The sequence below is a fragment of the Hippopotamus amphibius genome, chromosome 12 (assembly GCF_030028045.1).
Source record: "Hippopotamus amphibius kiboko isolate mHipAmp2 chromosome 12, mHipAmp2.hap2, whole genome shotgun sequence".
Classification (NCBI taxonomy): Eukaryota; Metazoa; Chordata; class Mammalia; order Artiodactyla; family Hippopotamidae; genus Hippopotamus; species Hippopotamus amphibius.
The window spans coordinates 99,379,617-99,406,332 of NC_080197.1; the positions used below are offsets into that span (position 1 = coordinate 99,379,617).

Genomic DNA, 26,716 nt, shown 5'->3' on the forward strand with positions numbered 1-26,716 from the left:
TAGTCTATAAAACTTTATTAAAATTGGGATTACTTACAAACTTGTACAATAAAAATGAAAAAATATATGACATCATTATTTTTTCTTACAGAAAAAGAGAGAAAATGAGACCCATGGCAAAGAGTCATCCCTGATTATTTTGTTCCTTTCAAACATTCACGAACACTTATTTTAAACATAAATGACGAATCTTTTAAAATAACACTAAGGCATTACCCACTGGCTAAAACTTACCCAGTAACTCCCTGTTTCACCATCACTTCTAGAAACTTAATAAACCGAGGCAATTGCAGGCTGTGACAAGTTCTGACACTCACATTATGAGCTATCTACTATGCTAATGTTGTCCACGCTGTAGAAAATTTCGGAGAAGGTGGTTTCACCATTTTCAAGTTACTGTCAAGAGTGTGAAAAGGAAGACCACACACACGGGCGGGGGGTGTGGGAGCCAAAAGCCCCAAATCCGGGGATTCTGTGTGCCATCCCCTCCCCACTAAAGCTGGGCATCGACAGTGGCGTGACTCTGCTTTGTTTATTCCCAGCAGGCTCTGGCTCTCATCACATAAGGCACCAAACTCCCTTTCAAGGTAATAACTGTCTCGAATCCAACTCAACAGCAACCGAATCCATAAGCTAAGTTACCAAGAAACACCACTGGAACACCGCAATTGCATAGGTTTCCCTAAAAAAATAATGATCGATTTCTGCTACATCAAAACATAAACAAAAGGTTTTAGGTGCATTTGCCTCGTGCAATGGCTATTTTATGTTTATTACTTGGTTTCAGTGACTATGTAACATGAAGGCATAATAAATCTGTCAAACTGTCCTCTCCTTGGTTGAGATAAAATTCTTGGCATTTCAATATAGGTTATTATCTCATATGTCAGACCTGAGTCCAAAAGAATACTAGAAGGACATTTAATTTCCTTTCCTCCTACTTCAACTTTCACTACTCAATTCAGAGAAAAGTTATGAGTACACAGCTAGGAACCATTTTTACGTAGGCATCCATCTGAGCCCGTCTTTTTTTCCTGGAACAACAAAACGATTGAGGGCAGTTGCATAATCCATTCCCAAGCCTTTTATGGATATCAGGGCCTGGGGGGACTATCTGGACTATCTGGGTGCTTTCATTCATCCAATCTCTGTCGTACATGGGAAGTGGGGATTGGGTTGAAGGGAACACAGTCAGGGAAGAGAGGGCTAGGCCCTAGAATGGGAGGTATTAGCACAAAATGGAACACTGGGACCCAAAGTCTATCATCAGCAGAATCCTGTAACCAACATAAAAGTCATGACTTTCGGGGGAGAGATAAACTAGCTTCGGTGGGATGAGGTGGCTGACAGGAAGTGCTTATCAGAAGAGATCAAAGGTGCTAGATGTTCCTGGGTTGATTATCAGACATTGGCTCCACTGGGCTGAGGAAAGTAATCCACGTGAGAAAGGGAAAGGGACGTGGCTTTAGGCCAGTTGGCTCTTGTATTTCCATTAACGGGAGTCACGCTCTACACAACCTGGTCAGACCCATTAGAGGCAACAGATTTCAGATGCTGAGACCCCGAGCCCTAGGGCTCATTTACAGCTTGATGTGTGCCGAACGAGACGCTGACGTGGCAGCAGACGTGGCTCCAACGTCCAGCTCACTCACAGTGATCCCTTCAATCCTTCTTGATGAGATCGATTTGAGAGATGAGACTATGCTGAAACTGCAAGAGCTGTCCCTGCCAAAGGACATGAAATGGGGGTTGCAAGCAGTGACTGAGCCAGCAGACTAAGCGGCCAAGAGGGAAGAGCAGCTCCTGAAGAAGGTTTACGGGGTCAAGCCCTCTCCGGGCACACAGAGGCTCTGAAGCATCTGGGGCAAAGCCACACAGGAAGGCAGAGCAAGGACACACAGCACACCAGAGGCGCCGTCCTCCACTGCCTGAGAGCAGCGCGCACGCTGTCGGACCCGCTGGCGTTGATGCTGCCTACAGCTCAGCTCTCCAGCTGCCAGACGGGGGGAGGAACCCAGTTTGATTTTACTCACCCCGAATTCCAGACACAGTGAGAGAAACTCATCCTGAGGTGGAAACTGTATATCACAAGGAGTTTACTGAACAGAAAAGATGAGAATCTTTCTCTACGTCACCATGCTTTCTCACGGAAAGAAAGACATGAGTCAGGAAAAGTCACCCTGGAGGCACGCGACCATGTCCCTAAGTAGCAACGTGGGGAAGGCACCAAAGTCTCCAGGGAATCCTGAGACCCCTTGTACAGCCGAATTATTTTTTCAAATAAACTTATGCTCAAATATGCTGCCTTGATTTCTATAAATGAGGCAAAAAATAGTAAATTTCAGAGGCCTTAACAGTTTTTTGCAGAGGGATAAAGTGTCACCATGTACATAATGCACAAAAGTAGAAAGGTTTCCTAATATAAAATAACTTTAACCCATGGCATCTGTCCAAATACTGCTTATTTTTCACTTTCTGCTATGTATCTATTTGCTGCCAATGGAGGTAGTTGTCACTTTAGGACAGTTTAAAGCTGTGGGAAACACTGGCAGAAAGTAATCAACTGGCCACCTGGAGGGGAGTCTCAGAGCTGACATTCTGGAAGTCAGTAATGGAGGCCAGAGCCTTTCAAACTTATCTGTTAAATGGCTGGTCTGAAGGAGTCATTACAGCTTTTTAAAAAATCATCTGCCTTCCCCATGATCATGGTAAGCCAGTCAGTCCAATGCTGTGCTCCTGCCATCAGTGTCTATCTTCCTGGCTAAAGTAATTACAGCTTTTTCCAAGGGACGAGGGTGAAGATCACAAAGACAGAACCAAGAGAATGACAAGAGACTTGGGAATTTGCTCCCTCATAAATGGCACTGCTGGTTTATAAGGGTACTTTCCAATGGCAAAAGAATGTGACACCAATGCCACTGTAATAAGAGGCAGCATGAATCTCTGGTCAGAAATGGAACTGCAAATAAGCACAATAAATTCATAGAAAAGTGCATCTAATCCTGATGGCTGAACAAGCACCCAGAGGCATAAGGGTTATCTGGAGGTCTATCTGCTGTCAATGCAAACTGGGGCAGCCACATAGCTACAACATGTATGTTGTATCAAGAGCCTTCATAGATAATTTCAGGGCTCACAAATTAGCCAGACTTCCTGCGGGCAGGGGGAGAGGTGGTAAGGAAAGGCTGAAAAGAATAAGCAGATGGGTAGACAACGGAAGGAAAAGGAAAAGGAGACAGTTTATTGATCCCACAGCAATTCAAAGATACGTGACCCACTGACAAGAAAAATGGAGAACCTGTAAAAAGCATTTACATTTCCTAAATAAGATCACTTCTCCTAACTAGCAGTAATAATGCTATAAACCAAAAGTAAGAGAATATAAGAAATGAAACAAACTGAAATGTACATACTTCAGAGGTGAAGGAATAGACCCTTCCTGAAAGGCACAGGGGGCAAAGAGGAATTAGAAGGGAAGCATGCAAACCTATTTTTAAAATAGAACTGAAAGTTAAGTATCATAAAAATCCCAGCAGACCTCATCTTACAGAGGGGCCTGCAGGCATGTTCCTAAAAGTAAGCAGGACGTAGAATATCACGGGTGTGAGAACTAACCCAGGGCTCAGCACGACACTCCAAGGGCTTTAATGGAGAATCCATGTGAATAAATATGTAGGGCCTGTGCGGCTGGTCACTCTGGGGCACTTGCTGGCTCTGGAACATGAGTTGGTCAGGTTTTTTTTAACGTATTCATTTAGAAAACAAGACAAATAATAATCTATTTTCCTCTTAAAACAGTTAAAACAAGGATTATGCTAAAGTCACTGAAACAAAAGCAGAAGTAAAAGAGGCTCAGATTTGTGGATTTGTCTCTGGAAGATGCTGCCTATAGTCTGAAAGCATTACTTCACATACAACAGTTATCACTTCCGAGTCTGAAATGCCACGATCGAATCAACTTTCAAAGAGGAGCTGGAATGCCCTGCTAGCTGTGGCAATCCAGTGTCTTCAGAAATATAAAGGTGGGCCGAGAACTTAACCAATGGGATGCCTTGGGAAGCAGTCACTACTTTATCCACTCTGCTTCCTCAGGACCCCAAAAAGACCACCAAGATCACTTCCAGAGGGAGGTCGACTCAGGCCTCTAATTTCAGTGGGAGAATTTCGGCACTACCCCACCCTACTTCAAAGATTTGAGAAGTAATTGCACAACACATGCAACCTGGACCATAAAGGTACCAAGCCAATCCACAGAACAATAACTGATGACCACCTAAGTCAGGAAGTTGTTCTGCTGTGTGAGATGGGGGTACTGAGAATCCGAGTCCTCCTCAGAGGATGTTTCTTCATCGAGTTCATCCTGGTCAGTAATGCTCCCTAACCCATACTCCTGCTCATGGACAGAAACCTCATTTGGTGTGAGGTGGAAAGAACCTTCCACGAAGTCAGCAAATCTGGAAAAGAGAAGATAATACTCATTAGGAACTTGCCTTCTGTCCTGCTTTCTTTCAAAATAAGAACGGAAGAAAAGGAAAGCGGGGATCATAGGCCAACATCCCCTGCAACCCCATCCTGCTTAATAAGCACTTTTAGTTATGGACTTTTAGTTACCCTTTTTAGTTATGAAAGTGCTAAAGTTCCTTTACTCATCCATAATCCTGATAACATTGAGGGCATTACACGTTTATTTGTGTTTATGGCCCTATAAACTTTATGTCATCAGGATTCTAAATTGAAGCTTCATATGTTTCCAAATAAAAAGGATCCCCCCTCATAAAAAAAAATATTTAAAAAACCACACAGAAAGCAATGCAAAACTATCAGAGAGGAAACTTAATACGGTATTAAAATCTTCTCATCTCAATACTACAATCAAAGCTAGAGTTAAATAGTTCCTTGAGGAATTAGAAAATAGGCTACTGCTTAACATATGATATACGTACCTTTCTCTTGACTACTCCTAGATGAACAGGAAAACAAAGGCGCAAATACAAACTGATTACAGAAGTATAATCTCTGCTATAACTCAAGGTCACAATTATCCTAACAGATGCTTGGCACTTCTGGTCAACAGTTTATTTACCTCTTTGGAGACTGGATTCGAGAAACAGTCTTCCAAGCCGAGCAGTCTGGACTGTTGCAGTATTCTCTAAGCTTCTCTAAAGCCTTTCGGGTCTCCACCTCTCCTTGTATCCGATATTCTTCTTCTGTCAGAAGACGAGGGGGGACAGTCTTTTCTGTTGCCTTACACATCTTTCTGTGCTCACCAAAATAACATCATGAATGATTAATCAGTAATCTACATCCAGCCTTACCTCCAACTCCCTTCAGTGGGTCAAGCATACAGCAGAGAGCCTGAACATTAAGAGTCACTGCTCCCACCTTTCTTCTACAGACACCTTCAGTTATAATGTACCTTGGCACATTAGACCATGAGTGACAAGTTAGAGTAGAATGTGAATAAGTTCGCTTATTTTCCAATAAGTAACAGACAAAATATTTATTTCCCAATAAGTGGAAAAATCACAAGAAATGATGGCATAAGATTGTGGTCCATTAACTTGGGTCCCCCAGAACAGAAGGCATTACTTTGACTATCTGTAATAGAAAGAACAGCCATTGATAATCTCAGAACCTATGACCATTCCACAGTCACCATGCAAAGTGACAACATGCTTTGAATTACATCTTAAACTAAGACGAGGACTCCCAGAGCAATCTGAAAGTCAATGTGAAATAATCTGAAACCAGGTGACCTGAGGCATGTGGTATAAAAGTGATATACTTTGCACCACCTAGTGGTAACAGGAACACATGACACTTCACTAGATGTTTTTATTTTATATATAAAATGACTAGAATGTATAAGTTCTATAAAATGCCTACAGAGAATCTAAAAAGACTTGAAAGAAACAAAAGCAAAGCATAATACAATAAATTTTCATTAACAAAGAGGCTCCCAGGTCAACACCTCTGTCTCCTTTTGCCGCAACTGCATCCCATACTGCACGTTTCAGTACAAAGCTACAATGCCTTTCAGTCACCTGTAGGTGATGTACAGCCAGTGAATAGGGTACTCCAGGTTCTTGGTACACAGGGCAACGATGATAATGGAAAGGGCGATGTGTGGTATCTGGACACCGGAATACATGAAACACAGGCCCATCAGCTGCAAGGTCCAGGTCAGTAGGTTGATACTTCGTTCATTCTCCAAGGGCCCGTACTTGTAACAGACTGCAAAACTCATGAATCCAACTGCGAGGACATAGCCTATGAGAAGAGTTATCAGAAGACATTCCTTTTTATCTACAATTGGTAAAAATGACCTGTGTGGGGAGTAGCAGTAAATTCACTATGTAGCACCTACTGAGCCAGGAAAATGGGTAAGATCTTTACTCAATTATTCATACTTTTTACATCATCCAAATATATTAATCTCTTTAAGTTTCCATCCTTTCTGTTGTCCTGAATTTATTTCTCAAATGGAGAATTAAAGCTGCATGTTGAACAACTCTAAAATAGTCTGTTTAAAAAACCTAAAATATGAAAATCCAGATTAATCCATTCTCAAAGGATAGATTATGGCTTACTATCTTTATAACCAAAGGATTCTCACTTTATAGATAAGGTTCACTGTAGAGTCCTTTATTTCTTAAGGTCCTCAAGTGTATTTAAAATATAATTATATTCATAAAGTCAATTTACAGCTTTTCAGAAAGATGCCTACGGTGTAAAGAGAGATGTACTTATAAACACCAACAAATTTAAGTCTTCCTAGCAGCATCATCTTAATTTAAGAGATGGCAACAACTATAGAGGGGTTAGAAATAAGTAAAGAACTATGATTCTTAACAGTTAATAAAATGGCACAGACTATTAAACTCCTGTAAGCTGTAAGCAAGCAAAATCTTTTCATGATAAAATTAACTAAAATAGCCTATAAACATATAAAAAATAAAGCAAAACCAATAACACTTACTTAAAAGATACTGCCAGTAACACCTCCAGATCTCTTGTAAATTTTTAAAAACTAGTTGAATGAGGTACAGGGAAAAGGACCAGCCTCCTACCAGGATGATGTAAATGGGACTTTTCTAAGACAGAGTAGAAGTGAAAGCAAAAAGTTACAATGGGCTTTCCATACACAAAAAAACTAAAATGGAACTGTGATTTAAAAAAAAAAAATTCAACCTACTAAAAATGCACAAAACACATCTCTTAAAAAGATGTCCTTTATATTTAAAATGGTACAGTCTACAAAGAACACTGGGAAAATGAGATGCTAAATAACTTAAAAGCCTGGCTATATAATCTATGTAATTAACAAACAGGAAGAAGACTTTAATACTCCCCCCACACACACTATACACAGGATTTCAAATAAAAAGGAAGAGATTGTAAGTAATCAGGCTCCAAGTTTCATCACGGAAAAGTACCTTTCTGAATCAAGAAGGAGTAGGACATTGACTTGTCAGCCATCAATGCAAATTTTCAGTCCTGTAAGATTACCCAGGAAAACAATCCTTCAACTATTCAAGCTTATCCTAACTGCATGTGAGGATTCTGTTACTTACCTTGGGCATAAACTTGGACAGTATAAAAATGATGATTAGTAAAGAGGCCACGATTCCCACACTCATTCCAGTGGAATAGTAGAAGATTTGACTTCTGCAGAGAGAAAATTCATTTCATGACTACATGTGTATTCTTCATACATGGCATTGTTCAAACTAGACAACTACCCCAGCCAGAAGACAGAAAAACGGTAAAAGCTGAGAGCAGACATTTGCCCAGAACTTGAGATTAGAAAACTGAAGAGACTAGTACAATGTAATTGCTGCCAGATATGAGGATTAGTATCAATGAGGGCCCCTCAAATATATCCCAATAATAAACCTCTGCTTAGTCTCCCGCTCCCATCCCCAGTACCTCTCCCCACCCAATTTTTAATGAGAATCTTTCTTCTGGGAACTGCACAGCTTCTTTGGGGAGAAGGAAGGGGTAAGAAGACTGCCCAAGTGGAAACAGGAAACTAGAACTGAACTGATTACCCACAAGGATAAACCAAACACAGGGCATAGAACAGAGAGCTCCTACTCTTCTAGGTTCTTTCTACCAGATATTCCTCCCTCACTTTGAGTTTCTCTCAGAATCCCCAAAATAAGGAACAACTTCCACCAACCTTACTCTAGCTGAACTTCAACTGGTACGCTTTCATTCACTACTCCACAAATATTCTCCTTGTGTACAAAGTTAACACTAATTCTACTTTTGTTCCATGTTTGTTTAGTTATCTGTATGTTTTCATTATACGTGTACATGTCTGTTTCACCTAACTTAGCTAGTAGGTTCCTAAAGGCAGGAAATGAGTAAGTGGTTGATATTTGTTTCTTTATTTCTGAACAGCATGAAACTCATCAACACAGAGCCCTGTAAAAATGAGGGATAAACATTTCCAATGGTGGAAAAGGTAGTGATATAGCGGCTAAATCCAACACATGATGGGTAACCTAACAGGGGAATTTCATTATTGCCAATCTTAAAATAAGAAAGAATAATAATTACAACGCATATTAAAGTTTCTTTTTAATTAATGAAGCAAGCAGTGGCCTAGCCATCCGTAAAGGTCCTGGAAACGGGAACGGCAGCACTTCAAATCTTTATGATAAACGTCAAGCAGGGTAGGTCTGAGCCTCCTCATCCTGCCCTCTAGCCTTGGAACCTACCTGCTCAGCAAGTCTCCACAAAAGAATAGCATAAGTCCAAGGAGGAAAATGAAGAAGAGTTTGGGGTCAAATCCTGAAATAAATAAAAGACTTCTGCTCAATAGGGGCGCCAAACAATTTAAGGCATTATAGAATAAAAAGCAACGTTGGCATCGCTGGTCAGCTAATCAAATGCAAACAGCCCACCTAAACAGCATTTTAAATTCCACACAAAGCCTGGGCACCCTTCCAAAGAGAAAGTATAATTAGGTCTCCGTCTAACCTGTACTTCCCTGAAGAGCTTATTTTTATTTTGGCTACCTACGCTAAGGCTAAAAGAAGCTAAGCCTTGCTTTGGACGGAGCCATGGTGCCATCAGCACTTCACACAGTCGCCCACAAGAGGTCCCCACCACTCTGGTTTCCAAGCCTTATGTCACACAGGCTCAGGTTCAGCAGATCCGCCCAGGGCTCGGGCCAGGGCCCTCTGTTGTTCTCTAACAGGCTGCTTCTCTCGACCACCACCACCACCACCACCTACTTCTCTCCACTACATAAGCACTGTGTTGGAAACGCCTGCTCTCAGGGGGCCCAAGCAGAGGCCCCTCGCTGGCACACCAGTCACTCCCACAGCTTTCACATCCAAGAGCTCTGAGTCTAGGGGAGGCCCACAAACAGAAGAGGAATGACAGGGACCAGAAAACGCAAAAGGAACACCCACAACAGGCTGGTCCTGTTCAACCAACCTAGGGCAGTTAGAAGGGCACGACGTATTCCGCAGCAAAAGCCAGGAACATTTCTACTACTCACAGCATTACTCTCCTGAGAGAGTAGTTACCAAGGAGGGACCAAAAGCCATAGAGAATTCAACAGGATAGTGATCCCACTCTTCTGTGAAACGTTCTCAGACAAATCAGAGAAGGGAGAACTCCCAGTTACGCTGAATAAGCCTGAAACTGCAGTTATCTTCATATTTATTTATGGTTCCACATATATTCTTTTGCTTGTGAGGTATTAATATTCAGTTCTACCTTTCTCCAGTTTTTATTGTTTAACCATTCATGTCTTCAAATGTAGGCCTGTACATTACGAGACATCTATCTTTGTTTATAAGTGCTCAGAAGACAGGAATACATCTATCTTACGCTGAAGAATACTAGACAAATCAGCTCAGGGCCACTGGAAGTATTAGGAATGCAAGTCTTCACAATCCCAGGTAAGGAAGTACTCAGAATGACTTATGGTGAAGTCTCAAATCTAGGCCTAAAGGGTTTTATGAGGGGTGGAGGCTCTCTGAACTGTCTGCAGCAGTGGCATATTCAGGTTATAATCAGAACCACAACGGAGCTGTCTTGGGCTGACTTTTCTCTCTAATTATACCCTCCAAAGCTCAGTCCCTTTTCACCATAGAATCCATCAGAAAAACAGAGGTAAGACTTACTCCGGGTCACAATGACACTGTACTTGGTGTCTTCCTCTATAATCTCAACTTTGAGGCAGGTTTTTGTGCTGTATAGACCCACATTAACATAGGTGTCATTCAATTTCTCTTTTAAAAAGGAGGAAAAAAAGTTCCAGATACTAAACTGCTCTAGCTCCTTCAGCTTCTCCTCATTCTCCACCTGGGTGACTCGGACCAGTTTGGAACTATTTACCCGGATCTGTAACATAAGTAAAATCAGGATGAGAAAGGAGGAAGTAGGAATTTAAAATCTTCACAAACAATTAAAAAAAACAAACTTTAGAGTAAATAGCTAAATCAATAATGGCACGGCTTTCCACAGGCTTATGAGAAATGCAGAGATACAGCAGCTAAAAGATAACTGGGCAAATAACACTGCACATGGTACAGAGAGGCAGCTGTTAGAATGTCTTATTGCTAACATGATCTGAGTCTACTATTTAGGCCAGAACACAGGGGGAAAAAAGACTTACCAATACAGCTATTTATGAGAGATCATACAAAGCAAGAGTCTAGGATATTAAGAAAATTGCCAGGCATAAACAGCACCAAAAATGTTTCCCATAATGACAGGCTGAGAAGTTCAACCCTTTGTCACAAATCACTGATTATAGGTAAATGTTGGTTATAATGTGCCCCAGATGGAATATGATCTTTATATCAGACAGTGATATAAGAGACTTTAAAAAAAAAACCCACAAGCCCACCATTACATTTCTGATGTGAACAAATGCCCTTATCAGTAACTATGCTTATAGCAACAGAAATATTTCCAAAGGACTCATTTTGTTCAATCATTATAGCCAGACACTCTTGTTTGCTAGGTGGCTCAACAGTGTTATGAAATAAATGAGACCAAAGTCATTCTATCAAGGGGAAGCTTCAGCTCAGGGCATTTATGCAATATCTCCTGTAGAATCAAAACAGAATAGGAGCAGCAAGGCAAGAGTTTACATCCTGACAGGCACGCAAGTTTCCAGCCCAAAGAAGGCATAAGACCTTTAAAAAGAAAGAGGTGTGTGTGTGTGTGTGTGTGTGTGTGTAAAAGGAGCGAGGGGAAGAGAAGAAAGTAGTCTCTTGGGGAAAAGGAGGAAGGATGTTTACCTCAGGTCAAGTATTGAAGGTCACTTAACAGAGAGGAACACAAAGTAGGCATATATACTTTACTGATGAAAACACTGATAAGATTAAGAATAATCACAATCTTATCGAGGTTGTTATATATACATACAAATATATATATTTCTTAATTGTATGTGAGAAGGGAAGAAAGTGTCAAAGTACTCACTAATCACAGACAGACAGATATTCACAGAAACTGCCCCGCCAGGAGCCTCCAAATCATTACCTGTATCCGTGTCCATATATCATGCCACTTTGGGATAAGCACATTTTTATAACAGGATTGTTGACTGGTATTCATATAATAAACTTTGGATTCCTGAAGCATGACCACGTTTAAATCAATTCCAGCTTTATGCAAAGAAATAAAATAACAATTAAGTATAATAACAGAACAAGTTAAAAACTATAACTCATTTCATAAAAAGAATTAAAACGGACCACTTTCTTAAAGCTGGGGTTAAAATATCAGCGACTAAGACACAAAGAAGAAAGCTGAGGTGAGAAAAGAAGTAAGGCAGAGTCTTATTTCTGTCAAATGTAATTATTTAAATATTACAAACAGTCACTAATCCAGGATAAGTAATAATAAAAGCCACTATTATGTGTTTATTAAGACAGACAATATGCTGTCTGTCTCATTTAACCTTCCCAACAACGCTATGAAGTGGACACTCTCATAATCTCCATTTTACAAATGAGGAAACTGATGTTGAGGAAAGATTAAGTAGTTCGTCCAAAGTCACACAGCTAGTAAACAGCTAAACTGAGATTCACACCCAGGTCCTGTTTCTCTTATAAAGGCATAGCTAAAGCAACCCCATCTGGTGATTTTCTCTATCCCTTTCCTGAGTAGGATGAACAGAAGTAGCAACTTATTTTTTTTTGTATTTAGAGTACTTTAAGCAGATAGTAAAAGACTGCAAAGTTGCTTTCTTCCAGCTATTTTGTTTCAAGTTTTAAGAGCAGCCAATGAACATATGTGGTCTCTCTGATTTTTCCAAAACAGATCTCCCCTCAGGATTAATGTTCAATCTCAGCAAATTTAAAGTTTACAAGTGACCGCTCTCATATTTGCCCACCCAAGTTTGCACAAGCCACCTTCTTTACCACAAAACATTTGAATAACGTCTGCTTTGCTCTACACTGTACTTACCAACTCATTAACTGCTATTCTAAGAGGAAACCTGGCTATCTCTTTGGTTCTTAATATACAGGTGGGTAGATTTAAATAAACTAACAAAACCCCAAAACACAGAAACCTCAACCAAACCTTACAAAGCCAAACTTACACACACACAAAAGGCGATGACATCCATCAGTTCAAAATGGTTTTAGAGTGAAGCTAAGACTAATTTTGAAGTTAAATTTGGTCTTATTTATTTATTTATTTATTGGCTGGGTTGGGTCTTTGTTGCTGTGTGCAGGCTTTCTCCAGTTGTGCTGAGCAGGGGCTACTCTTCCTTGTGGTGCATGGGTTTCTCATTGTGGTGGCTTCTCTTGTTGCAGAGCATGGGCTCTAGGAGCGAAGGCTTCAGTAGTTCTGGCACGTGGGCTCAACAGTTGTGGTTTGCAGGCTCTAGAGCACAGGCTCAGTAGTTGTGGCGCATGGGCTTAGTTGCTCTGCGGCATGTGGGATCTTCCCAGCCCAGGGATCGAACCCATGTCCCCTGCATTGGCAGGCGGATTCTTAACCACTGCGCCACCAAGGAAGCCCTAAATTTGGCCTTAAACCTAAATGTTAAGAGCAAAAACTACAAAACTCTTAGAAGAAAACAGATGTGTAAACTTTTTTGACCTTGGATTAGAAATGGTTTCAAAAATTTAAAACTTTTGTGTTTCAAAGGCCACTATCAAGAAAGTAAAAAGACGACCCTCGAAGTGGGAGAAAATGTTTGCAAATCATATATCTGATAAGGGTCTAGTATCCAGAATATAGAATGAACAACTACAACTCAACAATAAAAAGAGAAATAACGCAATTTTTAGAATGCATAAAGGATCTGAATAGACATTTCTCTAAAGAAGATAAACTGCCAACAAGCACCACGAAAAAGAGTTCAACATCATTAGCCATTATGGAAATGCAAGTCAAAACCACAATGAATTACCACCTCACACTCATTACAAGGGCTATAATCAAAAAGAGGACAATAACCACGTGTTGGCAAGGGTGTGGAGAAACTGGAACCCTCCTACATTGCTGGTAGGGATAGAAAATGGTGCAGTCTCTCTGGAAAATAGCTCGGCAGTTCCTCAAAAACTAAAACACAGTTATTATGATATAGTAATTCCACTCCTATGTACACACCCAAGAGAACTGAAAACATGTTCACACAGAAACCTGTACACAAATGTTCCCGGCAGCAACATCTATAATAACCAAAAAAGTAGAAACTCCCCCAAATGGCCATCAGCTGATTGATGGGTAAGCAATATGTGGTATTATCCATACAATGGAATATTATTCAGCCATAAAAAGAAGTACTGATACATACTACAACACGAACCTTAAAAACATCATGCTGAATGAAAGCCAGTCAAAAAAAAGGCCATATATTAAATGATTCCATTTATATAACTGTCCAGAATAAACAAATCCACAGGAAGCAGATTAGTGGCTGTCAGGGGCTGGGAGGAGAAGGGAATGGGGAGTGACTGCTAAGGGGTGTGGGGTCTCATTTTGGAGTAATGAAAACATTCTGGAATTAGTGGTGATGCTTGTACAACATTGTGAATACAGCTGACCCTTGGTTAGGGATGCCACCTCACTGCTCAGTCAAAAACCAGCGTGTTTAACCTTAGTCAGCCCTCTGGATCCACAGTTCCGCATCTGTGGATTCAACTAACCAAAGATCAGGTAGTACTGTAGTATGTATTTATGGGAAATAAAAATCCACGTATAAGTGGATCCATGCAATTCAAATCCGTGTCGTTCAAGGGTCAACTGTATACTAAAAACCAATGAAAGGGTGGATTTTATGGTATGTGGATCATACCTCAATATTTTAAAATTCAGTCGATATTGCAGGAGAGGAAAAAATTTTCCTTGGCCTTCTTAGGGTCCCTGGCTGGGTCCGAAAATTAAACTGACAAAGATATACTAACAGGAGAAAAGCATACAAATTTATTTAATGTTTTATGTGACATGAAAGCCTTTAAGGAAATAAAGACCCAAAGAAACAGACCCACCTACTTTTATGCTATGTTTGACGAAAAGTAGACAATCACAGAGGAGTATAATAGGTTCAGTATGAGGTAAGTGTAATAAGCTGGGGGAAACTGAGCAAGGCCTGTTTATTAGGATTCTCCTTTGTGCTGCTTTGTCTTCAAAGATAAGGATGCTCCTTTCCTCCACGTATAGGGAGGGCACCTCTCACATGAGGATTTTATGGCCTTTTTCAAGGAAGAAGGGCAAAGTGAGGGAGGTCTGAGTGACTTTTCAGCTTCCGCTGTCTTCTCAAACTCCCTCAACTTAAAATATTCACTATGCCCAGGTGCCATACTTCGGAGCAGCACGTCCTGAACCCCATCTAGCAGCTTCTCGCCAGGGTTTAATTCAATAGTAATTTAGATTTCCTCCAAGCGGATTTTTCATAAAATGAAACCTTTCCGAAATCCTATTGACATTTGTTTCACTAGCAAAGCCACAAATATACCGAAAGAACACCCACTCGCAAATATGGGTCCAGAGTTTATTTTCTTCTGGAGACACTAAGAGAGTAAGATTATGTGAAGCTTAAAACTAGTGTATTTACAAATAAATTTTTAAAAACCCACGAGTCACACTTTAACTACTTCTCTTCCATAGCACCAAGTAATATAACACATCTCTTCAAGCCATTATTATTATAAAGAGGGTAGTAAGACACAAATAACATGTCAATAGCACAGACGATTTGAAAAACTTAATGCCAAGAAAAGACATCAGTGTTTTTAAACCAATTTTAAAATTCTTCAATGTCATTTTCCTAAAGAAATAAAACTTTTATAATAAGCAACATTTTGGGGGGGAATTCCCTATGCTTCCACTGTAGGAGGCACAGGTTCTAATCCTGGTCAGGGAACTAAGATCCTGCATGCCAAATAAATAAATAATAAACACTTTAACAAGCAACATTTTCTTAAACCTAGTTCTCCCTTTTCCCAAGTTCCACATCATTCAAAGGAAAGCACTATAAATAAACAAACCTCTCTAATAGCAACCATCTACAGAAATCAGCACCTTGGCCAGCCACATCTTTGGAAATTCCTGAGAGGGAAAATATACCATATCAGCCTAAGAGGATAATCTGTGGAAACATCATCACTCCAGCTATAGCTTAAATTGTTAGAAAAAACAGAACTAAACCGATACCTTAAACTTATACAAGCTGTCAAAATGCTCATCTTACAATCTTGTGCTTTCCATAGCAAAAGGACATACAACTCTTTTCTTCCCCTCCCCAAAATGAGTTAGCCAGCATGATAAAAAGCAGAATGAATTAAACATTTAAAAAATGCCTTCTGAGCCCAAAGATCTAGTTCTTCTTGGAAAATGCCTCCTTGGAATTTAGTGAATCACAACTTATCATATTTACCCATAAACCAGCTACTTAAAAGTTAGTAACTTCATATTTACTTATATTCATCAATCAACAACACTGATCACTTAACATCTACTGACAGAAGGTAACGAAAATGATTTATAGTATGCAAGGACCAGAAAAGACTCTAAAAAGTCATGAAAAACCACCTCTTCTAATTCTTAAATAGCCTCTATTCACTTCTGTCAAGAGGTAATCCAGTTCATACTTAAAAGCATCTTAAAATGCTCCTTGAAAACTAGCATCTTAAATTAGTGGGCTTAGCAAAAGATTATTCAATGGGATGCTGGGACAGCTGACTGTTTATTTTGAAAATAAAATCTACCTATCTACTCAGCTCACACCAAATGCTAACATTAACCACTGATTAAAAAGTAAAATGAGGACTTCTCTGGTGGCACAGTGGTTAAGAATCTGCCCCCCAATGCAGGGGACACGGGTTCGAGTCCTGGTCCAGGAAGATCCCAGATGTCGGGGAGCAACTAAGCCCGTGTGCTGCAAGTACTGAACCTGTGCTCTAGAGGCTGTGAACCACAACTATTAAACCTGTGTGCCGCGACTACTGAAGCCTGTGCACCTAGAGCCTGTGCTCCACAATGAAGAGCAGCCTCCGCTCTCCGCAACTAGAGAAAGCCCATATGTAGCAACAAAGACCCAACACAGCCAATAAATGAATAAATAAATTTATTTAAAAAAAAGATAAAGGGGAGCAAACAAATTAAAGCTCTAAATAATAAACAGATTATAAAAATATATATCTTTAACATATTAAAAAGTTCATCAACTGATTTTAAAAGTACACAAAAGTCCCAATAAATAGTAATCACAATAAATACAGGCTAAGAGCAAAAGACACACACTCCAAAAAATGTAAAATCGAAACAGAAAATTAAATAACTAACAAATATTTGAAAGATGCTTCCTCATAAATAATACAAGAAATGCAAAGTAAATTAAGATACCACTTTCAATCTATCAAATTAACAAAGATGTTTCCGTCTGGAATATCCACCGCTGGCAAGGGTATGAGTCACAAGCAAATACAGCTGATAGTGGCACACCTTTCAAGAAAAAATATTTTAGCAAGGTGTTTCAAGGGTCTTAAATATATTTGAGCTTTTGATTGAATAAATCCATTTCTGAGAATCTATCCCAAAAAAAAAAAATCTGTCCATAGGATGAAAGTAAAAATAACACTTATGAAGAATTTTAAATGACATAGGAAAATGCTTATGCTACAAAGCCAAATGAGAGAACCATCTCTGGTAACAACTGGTGGCCTCCAGGGAAGAGAACTGGATTGCTGACAGACATATGATGAATTATCAATTCGAACAAAACATTTTAATTGAAAACACGTGGAAAAAGATCAGAAGACAGTGTGCTTTAACAGACTGCCCCTGAATGGAATAAACAGTGTTTTTTCTACTTCTTTATACTTAATTGTACTTGCCAAATAGTCTAAAATAAACTCACATTATTTTTATAATCAAATTCCTCAAAAACCTCCAGTGAGAAAGAACTCCCTGCCGTTTGAAATACTCCATTCTCTCTTTAGGTACCTCTCACTTTTAGAAAGTTCTACTCTATTATATGACTGTCTCTTTGTAGCTGCCACCTACATGATCTACTAGGCCACAAAGAACAAGTATCCTGAGTTTACCCTTCTCCAAGCCAAACAGTCCCCGTTCCTCTCCTTATTAAAGAAACTTTGAGACTGGTGATTGAGCACTGACTACAAAGGAGCAATCTGGTGTAAACACTCTGTTTCATCTCCACAGTACATAGCCTCTAAGGTTAAACATCTGATCAAAGTTCATTCAGACCATATGTTCCCCTTCAACTGTTACTCTGGGCACTGCCTCTGGAAAAGTAACTTCCTGGACACCTACTCCCCTCTCCCTAAAAAAAAAAATGTTTCAGAGGGACGCTGCACTCTGAAACTAGTTCTATGGATTCTGAGACAACCTTAAAGCTGCAGCTAAGGATAATCATAAGTGACAGCAAGACACTGGGAAGAGGTGAAGGAGCATATGTGTTTACAAGATACGATTATCCTTAACCCCACGAGTCTCAACTCCCTCCAGTGGAAGCTTGGAAACTTCACTTATCTTTCTGTTGTGCATTTAACAAGGGTAGAAGGGGGATTTTTACAAACACACTCTAGGTCTTCTGAATTAGAGCGGAAAAGGAAAACAATTCACCCCAGTCCAGAGCCAATGATGCAGTAGCAGGTATCAAGAAAGTTTGCTTGAGTGAGTACATTTCCAAAAGACAGCTACTCGATGCTGACTAGGTTTGTATCTTTTTTTGGAAACGAAAATTTAACTGCTCCAGGTCGGTTCTATAGGGACGGTAGGGGCCAGGCCCTCACAAGGGCATAACATGCTGATAGAGATCACTGCGCTTCAGGGACCTGTCATTATCTGTTCAGCCACCCGGGCCCTGAGTCCCGACAGCATACGCTCAGATGCTGCTAATTTTCTGAATGAACCGGACGCTCCCTTCCCAGAGACAGCTCTGCCGGCCCACTCGGTCCTCGGGTCACCTTCCTCTCAACAAAAACGTCGAGGAGGCCCCTGCAGCAGGTCGCAGCCCCCAGGCCCGCTTCCCTCCCAGCGCAGGCCTCCCCGCCTCCGCCCAAAGGGCTCCAAGCGCCCCCGCCACGCTGGGTGGCCCCGCGGGCCGCGCCAGGGCTCTGGCCCCTCCATGCCGGAGCCCATTCGCCAAGGATGCAGCTTCTCCCACCGCTCCGCGGAATAACGGCCCGCGCCCTGGGGACACTCCCCGCTTTTCTAAATATAACCCTCGGCACCCGCCCCCTCGGCAGCTGCTGCCCGGGCGGTACCTGAGCCGCAGACCAAGCAGCCGGAGAGGACCAGGAGCAGCCGCACTGCCCCGCCGCCCCCGGCCCCCCAGCTCCAGGGACCCGCACCAACTGCCGGCGAGACCGCCACTTTCATTCCTCCCGCCATGCTCGCCTCACACCGCCTCCTCCTCACGTGCCTCTCCCCGGCAACTAACCCGGAACTGGCAGGGCCAGCAGCCTATCCGCTGCGAGACACGCCCCCTGCCAACCAATTGGACGAGCGAAGTCAGCCAGTCCTTCATGGACCCTATAGTCCCGCCTCTTAGCAACTGAGGCGCGGGGGCGGAAAGACGCGGCTTTCGGCCTATTAGAAAACTGGGTCTCACCTTAGCAAGGGCGACAGGAAGGTCCCACCCCTTAACAACATGCTTCCGTCTCCAGTTTATTTACAACTGCAGCGATTGACGGTAAGCTTAACCAATAGAAAATCAGAATGGGCGAGGCCTTCTTAAGCAAACTTGATCTTGCCATCGAAACTGTCTCAGATTCCTTCGTTTTTCTTTCTTTTCTTCTCACCACGATCTTTAAGTTGTGGGAAACTTAAGTAAGACGACTGTGTCCTCCAACGTCCTAAATGATTTAAAACGGAAATAACACAAAAAATTGTGTTGACAGTTTTATAAGGAATAAACATGAACGTTTAAAAAATGTAGTCATAGGGTAGTTTTTTTTTTGGAAGCAAAATGCATGCGAGGATTAAGAGAAACTTTTTTATTCCTCACAACATCCTGTGAGATAAATAGCTTCATTTATGAAGAAGCCAAGACTAAAACAGGCAAAGGAACCTGCCCAAGATTGCATAGTTCGTTGGGCTGGGCTGTGGTTCCAACCCAAGCCTTACCCACAGCCTGAGTTCGTTCTATGCATCAGGTGCTTCCCATTAAATGAATTACACAGGGAGGGCCTAGCAGAGTGCCTAACACATAACAGGGGGTCAGTAAATGTTGGTCGAAATTGAACCATCCTATTTTTTAGAGGCTCTGATAGTGGAGGGTAGGAATACTAGAGATGATGGAGCCTAGGGGGTTAAGGGGAAAGTCAGGGGAGGAGGTAACTGCTGGGGAAGGCTCAAGCTTTCAAAACAAGGGATTTTTTTTTTTAAGCTCTTTATTGGAATATAATTGTTTTAAACTCTTGTGCCAGTTTTTGAGGTACACCAAAGTGAATCAGCTGTTCAAGGGATTTTTTAAGAGCCAAAATGGGGCTGAGCCATGGGCAAGAGAAGACATTTCATCTTCGGAAAGAAAAGTCAAGGGCTTCCTAGGTGGCGCAGTGGTTAAGGATCCGCCTGCCAATGCAGAGGTCACGGGTTCGATCCCAGCTCCAGGAAGATCCCACATGCCGCGGAGCAACTAAGTCCGTGTGCCAAAAAAAAAAAGTCAAGGCCACCTCTGCTGCAGTGGTCATCCTATGTCTCTCACACGTACACCACACACTCCCCTGGCTGCCCTAAAAAGGTCTGTCAACAGTAATTAATCTCATTGCTACAATGTACCCTTAATATTGTGTGAAGAAAATCATATTTCTGTGGTTTTTCTCCTCCAGATCCCTAAAACTAATCTAAGTATGAGGTAAACATTTAAAAAATTCAAATAAAGAGGCAACCTAGGGAATTCCCTGCCGGTCTAGCAGTTACAACTCTGAGCTTCCCCTGCTGAGGGCACGGGTTCAGTCCCCGGTCGGGGAACTAAGATCCCCGCAAGCTGCGTGCCACACGGCCAGAAAAAAAAAAGAGGGAGAGAGAGAGCGTGGCAACTTACACAGTACCTAACCAGTACGGCCTCATGGTCGTCATAAACAAGGAAACTCTAAGAAACTAACAGCCAAGAGGAGCCTAAGGAGACATGAAACCAAGTGTAATATGGGATCATGTATGGAATCATGGAATAGAAAAAATTAAGTAAAAACTAAGGAAATCTGAATAAACTATAGACTTTTAGTTAATAATAATGTATCAACAACACTGGTTCATTAATAGTGGCAAATGCACCATACGAATGTAAGATAATAGTGGAAACTGGATGTGGGGTACCTGAAAACTCTGTACTATCTTCTCAATTTTTCTGAGGAAGTCAAAAACTGTTTTAAAAAATAATTTTTACACCCACACACCCACCCACAGCCACACCAACCCACAGCTCCCCCCCCCCCCCCACACACACACACACACACACTTCATTTTCTACCAGGTCCCAAATTCTCAGCATTCAGAGCTCGCTCTCTGGTTTTGAACAAAGTCCAGAGAACAGGGGAATTAATTCCAGAGGGTCACTGACCACTGGCTGGTTTTTTGTTTTGGTTTTTTGGGGTCTTTTTGTTTTTGGCTCTACCATGTGGCTTGTGCCATCTTAGTTCCCCAACCAGGGATTGAACCCCGGGATCCAGCAGTGAGAGCACAGAGTCCTAATGACTGGACCACCAGGGAATTCCCAGCACTAATTGTTAAAATGCGTAAATGAATTGTACAGTAATGAGACTGGCTGTCTATAAACACATCATACCTTATCATCCAAATGAGTTCTGTCACTTCCAGGTAGTCACTCAAGAAGCCTTTAGCCCTGTTTTAATAATAAGGACGCTGCTCAAAACACTCTGAGAATCATCTTCACAGTGTATAGCACACACTGCAATGAATATTCATTATCTGCAGGTGGATCTGATTTATGCAAAGAGCCAGAAGAACTCAGGCCAAGAATGATGAGTAAACGGGGCGGGAAATCTGGAGAGTAAATGTGTTTCAGAACTTTTCTTGGATTTTCGAAATGTAATATTATACATGTACAATATATAAAGCAGCAATTCCAATGGCGTCTGGGATAGCACCTCATAAACAAATTAATATTTCTACAATGAGAGATATGAATATTCACATTGGTATAAATGAAAGTGGGATAAATGAAACTATAAATAACCTCATGTAAGTTTAGGAGGTCTGCCACAAAATAAGTTAAGGTCACATTAGGGGGGTTTTTTTGTTTGTTTTACAAATTTATTTATTTTTGGCTGCGTTGGGTCTTTATTGCTGCGTGCGGGCTTTCTCTAGTTGTAGCAAGCAGGGGCTACTCTTCTTTGCAGCACTTGCAGTGGCTTCTCGTTGCGGACCTCGGGCTCTAGGCTCTTGGGCTTCAGTAGTGCGGCACAAGGGCTTAGTTGCTCCCTGGCATGTGGGATCTTCCTGGAGCAGGGATCGAACCTGTGTCCCCTGCCTTGGCAGGCGGATTCTGAACCACTGCGCCACCAGGGAAGTCCCCACATTAGGTTTTGCGGCCATATGACATATGAAAAATTTTGTTTTTCATAACTTTCTTAATTTAGGAAAAAGACTGCAGGTGGTGAACGTTTAATGAAGATGCTCCATTCCATCCACACACTCACCCAAGCTAGAAGCCTGAGAGTCACCCCAGACTCTTCCCCCAACCCTTTAGCCAGTCAAGTCCTATTGATTTTACCTGCTGCCTATCCTTTGAATCTATCCTTTCCTCTCCACCCTACACCAGTGATTTAGTCTAGCACCTTGCCATCATCGCTTTCCTGGACCACCTTAGTTTTCTTCAAGTTGGCCTCCCTGCTGTTTTTGCAGCCACAAAACCCTTCCTCCACAGTACTTCTAAATGCAGATGGGACCATGTCACTCCTGTGTTAAAAAGTCTTTATGGTTCCATGGTATCTCCTTGATGAAGTCCATGGTCCTTATATGACCTAAAACATAGACATAAAGAAACAAATTTTAACTACAACAGTGCTACTCAAAGTTTGTTACCAATCTGCAACAAAACGATTTCATAAATTGTGTAGGCATAAAAAGAAACTTTCATGGCAACTTGACAGAGAAAATTTATATTTAGTGAATCTACTAAAAATGGGAATTTTATTTCTCCTAATAATTCACTTTTAGTGTATCTTATAGAGTAATGGACTCCACAGTGATTGGAAATTGTTTTGAAAATTGGTCCTTTACTATAGTTTGAGAAGCACTGGTTATAATATCTTTTTTTTTTTTTGAAGAGCACTTCATCAACAATAAATTTATTTATTTTTAATTTTTTTTTATTTTTTGGGGGGTACACCAGGTTCAATCATCTGTTTTTATACACATATCCCCGTATTCCCTCCCTTCCTTGACTCCCCGCCCCCCTCGAGTCCCCCCCACCCTCCCCGCCCCAGTCCTCTAAGGCATCTTCCATCCTCGAGTTGGGCTCCCTTTGTTATACAACATATAATATCTTTAATGCAATGGCCTTGTACACCTTCCTGCCCATCCAGCAATAATGAACAATTTCTAGTCTCAAGCATATCGTTCTGTTTCATACGTTCATATAAATTTAAATTCTGCTCTCTCTGCCTTGACTGTCCCTTCTTCCTGGAAATCTATTTATACTTCAAAATCCTAGGCTTCACCGTCACCCCCTTTGGATGCCTGTCTAAACCTGTCCCTCCCAACCCTGAGCAGAAGGTATCACTCGCCCCATACTTCTATCATAGTGTGTACCCCTATTATTGCACTACATTGTAATTGTGTCTATCTCCCCAACTAATCTACGAGTTCCTTAAAGGCAGAAGTCAGGATTGTCTTTGCGAGGTGAAGCACCTCTGGTAAGATAAGTAAATTGAAGGACAATACTCTGACAACTACTCTAACATGTTAATGAAAGAGTAAAGAGAGAATTATTACTTTATACTCATATTTTTCTGTTACCAGTAAGGATTTCAGACTTTTGTCTTTAGCACCTGGGTATGAATTAATTTACCAGACTAGTAGACATTTTAGAAGGCCAAGGAGCAGACTTGTAAGAGTCACTGGAAACTCTGAGAAGGAAGGAGACATGGAAAACAACCATCTCCACTTGAACAGTTCTGCCCAGGTTCAGCCCCCTCTGGAGTAAAATCTGTGTCAATTGCCCTTTTCAAAGCTGGTCAGGCCTGGAAATAACATCATCAACTCACTCATTTCAGAGGGCCCACCAGATACCAGATCAGGAGAGGTCCCAGGCTAAAGGTGAAACGAGCAACTATAAATGAAATGCGTACAAAGAGCCATCGGGCCACTGACCGCAGGGGAGGAATGAACTCTGTCTAGAGGAGGCACAGGAAGGAGAGGGACCAGGCAGTTGACATCTGAGCCAGATCTTGCTGTATGAGCTGGGTTTGGCCTGCTGAAAACTTGGGGTGCGGGGTCGTTGCGTAGTGCAATCTGCTAGATGAAAACCTACCCGTGCCTAGGAATGACAATCCTTCTGGTAAGCAATTTCCTCACTTCTCTTCCCACTCACTTTCTTCACAATCTTTTTCTGTTCTTGGAAAATTGGGACTGAGGATCGTTTCCCTTCCTGGAAGAGATCAGTGTAGCATTCAACTAATCCTTGATTAAACGGGTTCCGCTGCTCAGCTCTGTGTGCCTCTGAGCACACCGGGGTGGGGGGGTGGGGGTAAGCCCGTGAGTGAGGTAGGCAAGTGGGCTTGAGCCACACCGGGGTGAACGGGGCTCAAGAAGAAAAAGAGAAGACATTAAGATTTTTAATTTGCCGCACCCCCTTTTTGTCAGCCTCCCCTCACCTGTCTCTTATCGTTATTGTTTTTCCGTAGTTTCTCATAGTCTTGGTCTCTTTGTGCCTCTCTCCATTCGCTAAAGGCTGGAAATTCCTTGTTCTGAACGGAAGGGAGTAGGAGGGGAGTTGGAGGTGGTAGGAGTGGGAGGGAAGCGAAGAACAGACATCTCAGCAGCTCCAGCTGCGGGGGCGTCTGGGCCTCTGGCGGGGCTTGACAAGCCAATGATTTTTTAAACGTACATATTTTTAACTCCACACAGAGGGTCGCACAAACCTAGAGAGAGACAGAGACACAGACACACAGGTAGATGTGAAGAAACCAGAACTACATAACCTCAGGGTACAGAGGCACAAACTGGCAATAGCGTTTTAAACGTGCTTCCTAGCATTTCACAATTTACAGAGTTTTCATACGCACCCTCTCACTTGAACCTCACGACAACCCTGAGAAACAAGGATTCAGACACTCGGGAGTTTCTCTCTCAAACACACGTTCGCACCCAAACAGAGTCCCTCTGACCCCCAGGGGAGGGGGCCGCCAGGGCGCCGGCTTCTGCTCCGCGCTCCCCGCCCCGGCCCAGCCCGGCCCGGCCCCGGGCCGCCGAGCCGAGGCCCCGGAATGCGCTCCTTCACGGCCTCCTCCCCGAGCCGGGACCCAAGCGCCAGGCGCCCAGGGGGTTCCCGCCCCTCCGCTTCACGCCCCGTTCCGCCCGCTTCCCCGGCAGGACCGGCGTCTCCCTCCGGATCCGGGGGCGCAGCGCCGCCCCGGGGGGGGCGGGGCGGTGGGAGGGAGGGGGGCGCCTCGCGCAGAGGCTGCGGGGGCGGAGGATGTGCGTCACGGGGAGCGTGGGCCGAGGGAGGGAGGAGGCACGTGGAAACCCGGGGCCAGCCGCTGGCAGCGCGGGCTCTAAAATAACCCCCGGGGGCCGTGGGGCGCCCCCACACTTACGAGGGGTCGGGGAGGGCCCCCAGAGGGACCCCGTGTAGCCGCACCCTCCAGGCGCGGGACAGGGGACTCGGCCCGCTCCTGTCGCTGGCCACCGCCGTGTTGGCGGCTTAATGGAACGGGGGAGAGCATCTTGGCTACAGAAATCCCCCCCAGTGACGCCCCCCTCCTCTCCGGCCCCACCGGAGGCCGAAAGGTCCCCTCGCCAGGCCGGAATGTAGAACCAGCCCTGGCCCACGCCGCCCACTCCTGGCCTGGCCGGGCCGGGCCACTCAGAAGTGCGGAACGGCGGGTGGGGCTGGGGCTTCGAACTAGGGGGAACCTTGCTCCGGGCCGGTCCGCTCGCTTCCCGGCCCCCGCCCTTCATTTCCTCGGGGCCTAGAACCGCCGGGCCAGGCGCTCAGAGCCCCCGCCCGCCCGCCCTCCCAGCCGTGGGCGGGAGTGTAATGGGAAGCAGATGGGGCTGGGAGAAACAAAGCGGGAGGAGGGGTGCGGAGAGGGGCTCGGCTCCTTGAAGAAGCTCCTCCCTCCTACTCCTCTGCAGGGAGCCACGCTGAAGGCACCCGGTCTCCTGCCCAGCGTCCACTGGACTCTGGCGGGCGAAGTGCCCTGATGGACGACCCCGGGAAGGGTATCGTCCCTCTCCCGAGGTTGCCACACAATTCCCCAGCAGCAGGTCCCCATCCTCAGCAGACAGGGCGCGCAGAGTAGAGATGGGCGGGGGACCCCTCCCACCGCCGCCTCGACGCGACTAATCGCCGCGCGTCTAAGTGGTATCTTCTAGCAAGCCCCGCCCATTCCCGTTCCCCAAACTTCGACGTGGACTCAAGGCAGGGACGCAAGGACGCCTGGGTTTCCGAGAACGGCCTCTTCAAGTAACTCCTTTTGGGGCTGGGGAAGAGCTCGAGGATATGTAAGAGATTCCTGCAGAGCCCCGCGCTCACGGGCCTGCCCCCGGTGCACACTTATGGGAGTGGGATGCACGCGCGAAAGGAGCCGCGCACCCCGAGTCTCCACCAACTTTCCCCGGCTCACTCCTCACGTTCACGAGTCCAGCAGCGCCAGGCCCGAGCGTGGGCAGCAGGCGTCCGTGCGCCTCTCCGTGTCTTTGTGTACCTGTGCGTGGTTGTGAAACTCCGTTCTCCGCTCGGAGGGGAAGGGGGCGTGGGAGTAAGAATGTCGCCGGCTGGGCGCTCACGTGGGTGCGTGGGCGCGGAGAAGGCCGGCTGTGCATCCGGCGTGGGCGGCACGGAGCGACCTCGCCCCGCCTGCCGGCTCCCCAAGCCCGCCTGCCACGGCCGGGCCTCGGTCCCCTCGGTCCCCAACTCGGCGCCCCGGCTCCAGGGCCCCGCCCCCGCCTCCCGCTCCACCCCCCCCCAGGCCCCGCCTCCCTGCTCTCCGCCGCGGCGTCGCCACGGCCGGCGGAGAGGCCCGGGCGCCCGCCCCCCGCCCCCGGCCCCCGCCCCCGGCGCGGCCCACGC

General features: G+C 43.9%; 1 protein-coding gene across 6 annotated transcripts; it reads right to left on the bottom strand.

The window, feature by feature from the left end:
- Positions 1 to 26,480, bottom strand: NEMP1 (nuclear envelope integral membrane protein 1). Of its 6 annotated transcripts, none has more exons than XM_057700918.1 (13): positions 26,352 to 26,480; positions 24,297 to 24,563; positions 23,954 to 24,070; positions 21,245 to 22,442; positions 19,070 to 19,313; positions 11,515 to 11,639; positions 10,146 to 10,365; positions 8,727 to 8,799; positions 7,575 to 7,668; positions 6,980 to 7,094; positions 6,045 to 6,270; positions 5,084 to 5,257; positions 1 to 4,454 (listed from the first exon to the last, which is right to left on the bottom strand). In XM_057700918.1, exons 6-13 carry the CDS (start codon positions 11,614 to 11,616, stop codon positions 4,274 to 4,276), a joined length of 1,185 nt encoding a protein of 394 aa, XP_057556901.1. In that variant the 5' UTR covers positions 11,617 to 11,639; positions 19,070 to 19,313; positions 21,245 to 22,442; positions 23,954 to 24,070; positions 24,297 to 24,563; positions 26,352 to 26,480; the 3' UTR covers positions 1 to 4,273. The 6 variants fall into 6 exon arrangements, with proteins under 6 accessions (XP_057556901.1, XP_057556902.1, XP_057556900.1 ...); XM_057700919.1 differs by lacking the exon at positions 26,352 to 26,480 and adding an exon at positions 26,278 to 26,340; XM_057700917.1 differs by lacking the exon at positions 26,352 to 26,480 and adding an exon at positions 24,708 to 25,016.
- Between the last annotated feature and the right edge of the window lie 236 nt (positions 26,481 to 26,716).

Excerpts from the sequence above, each read along its gene's own strand:
- NEMP1 (XM_057700914.1), bottom strand. The coding sequence starts at position 18,849 with ATGGCGGGAGGAATGAAAGTGGCGGTCTCGCCGGCAGTTGGTGCGGGT. Across the intron at positions 7,669-8,726 it reads TGTGGAGACTTGCTGAGCAG|AAGTCAAATCTTCTACTATT; the intron begins GTAGGTTCCAAG and ends TTCTCTCTGCAG. Across the intron at positions 5,258-6,044 it reads TGGCTGTACATCACCTACAG|AAAGATGTGTAAGGCAACAG; the intron begins GTGACTGAAAGG and ends TGGTGAGCACAG.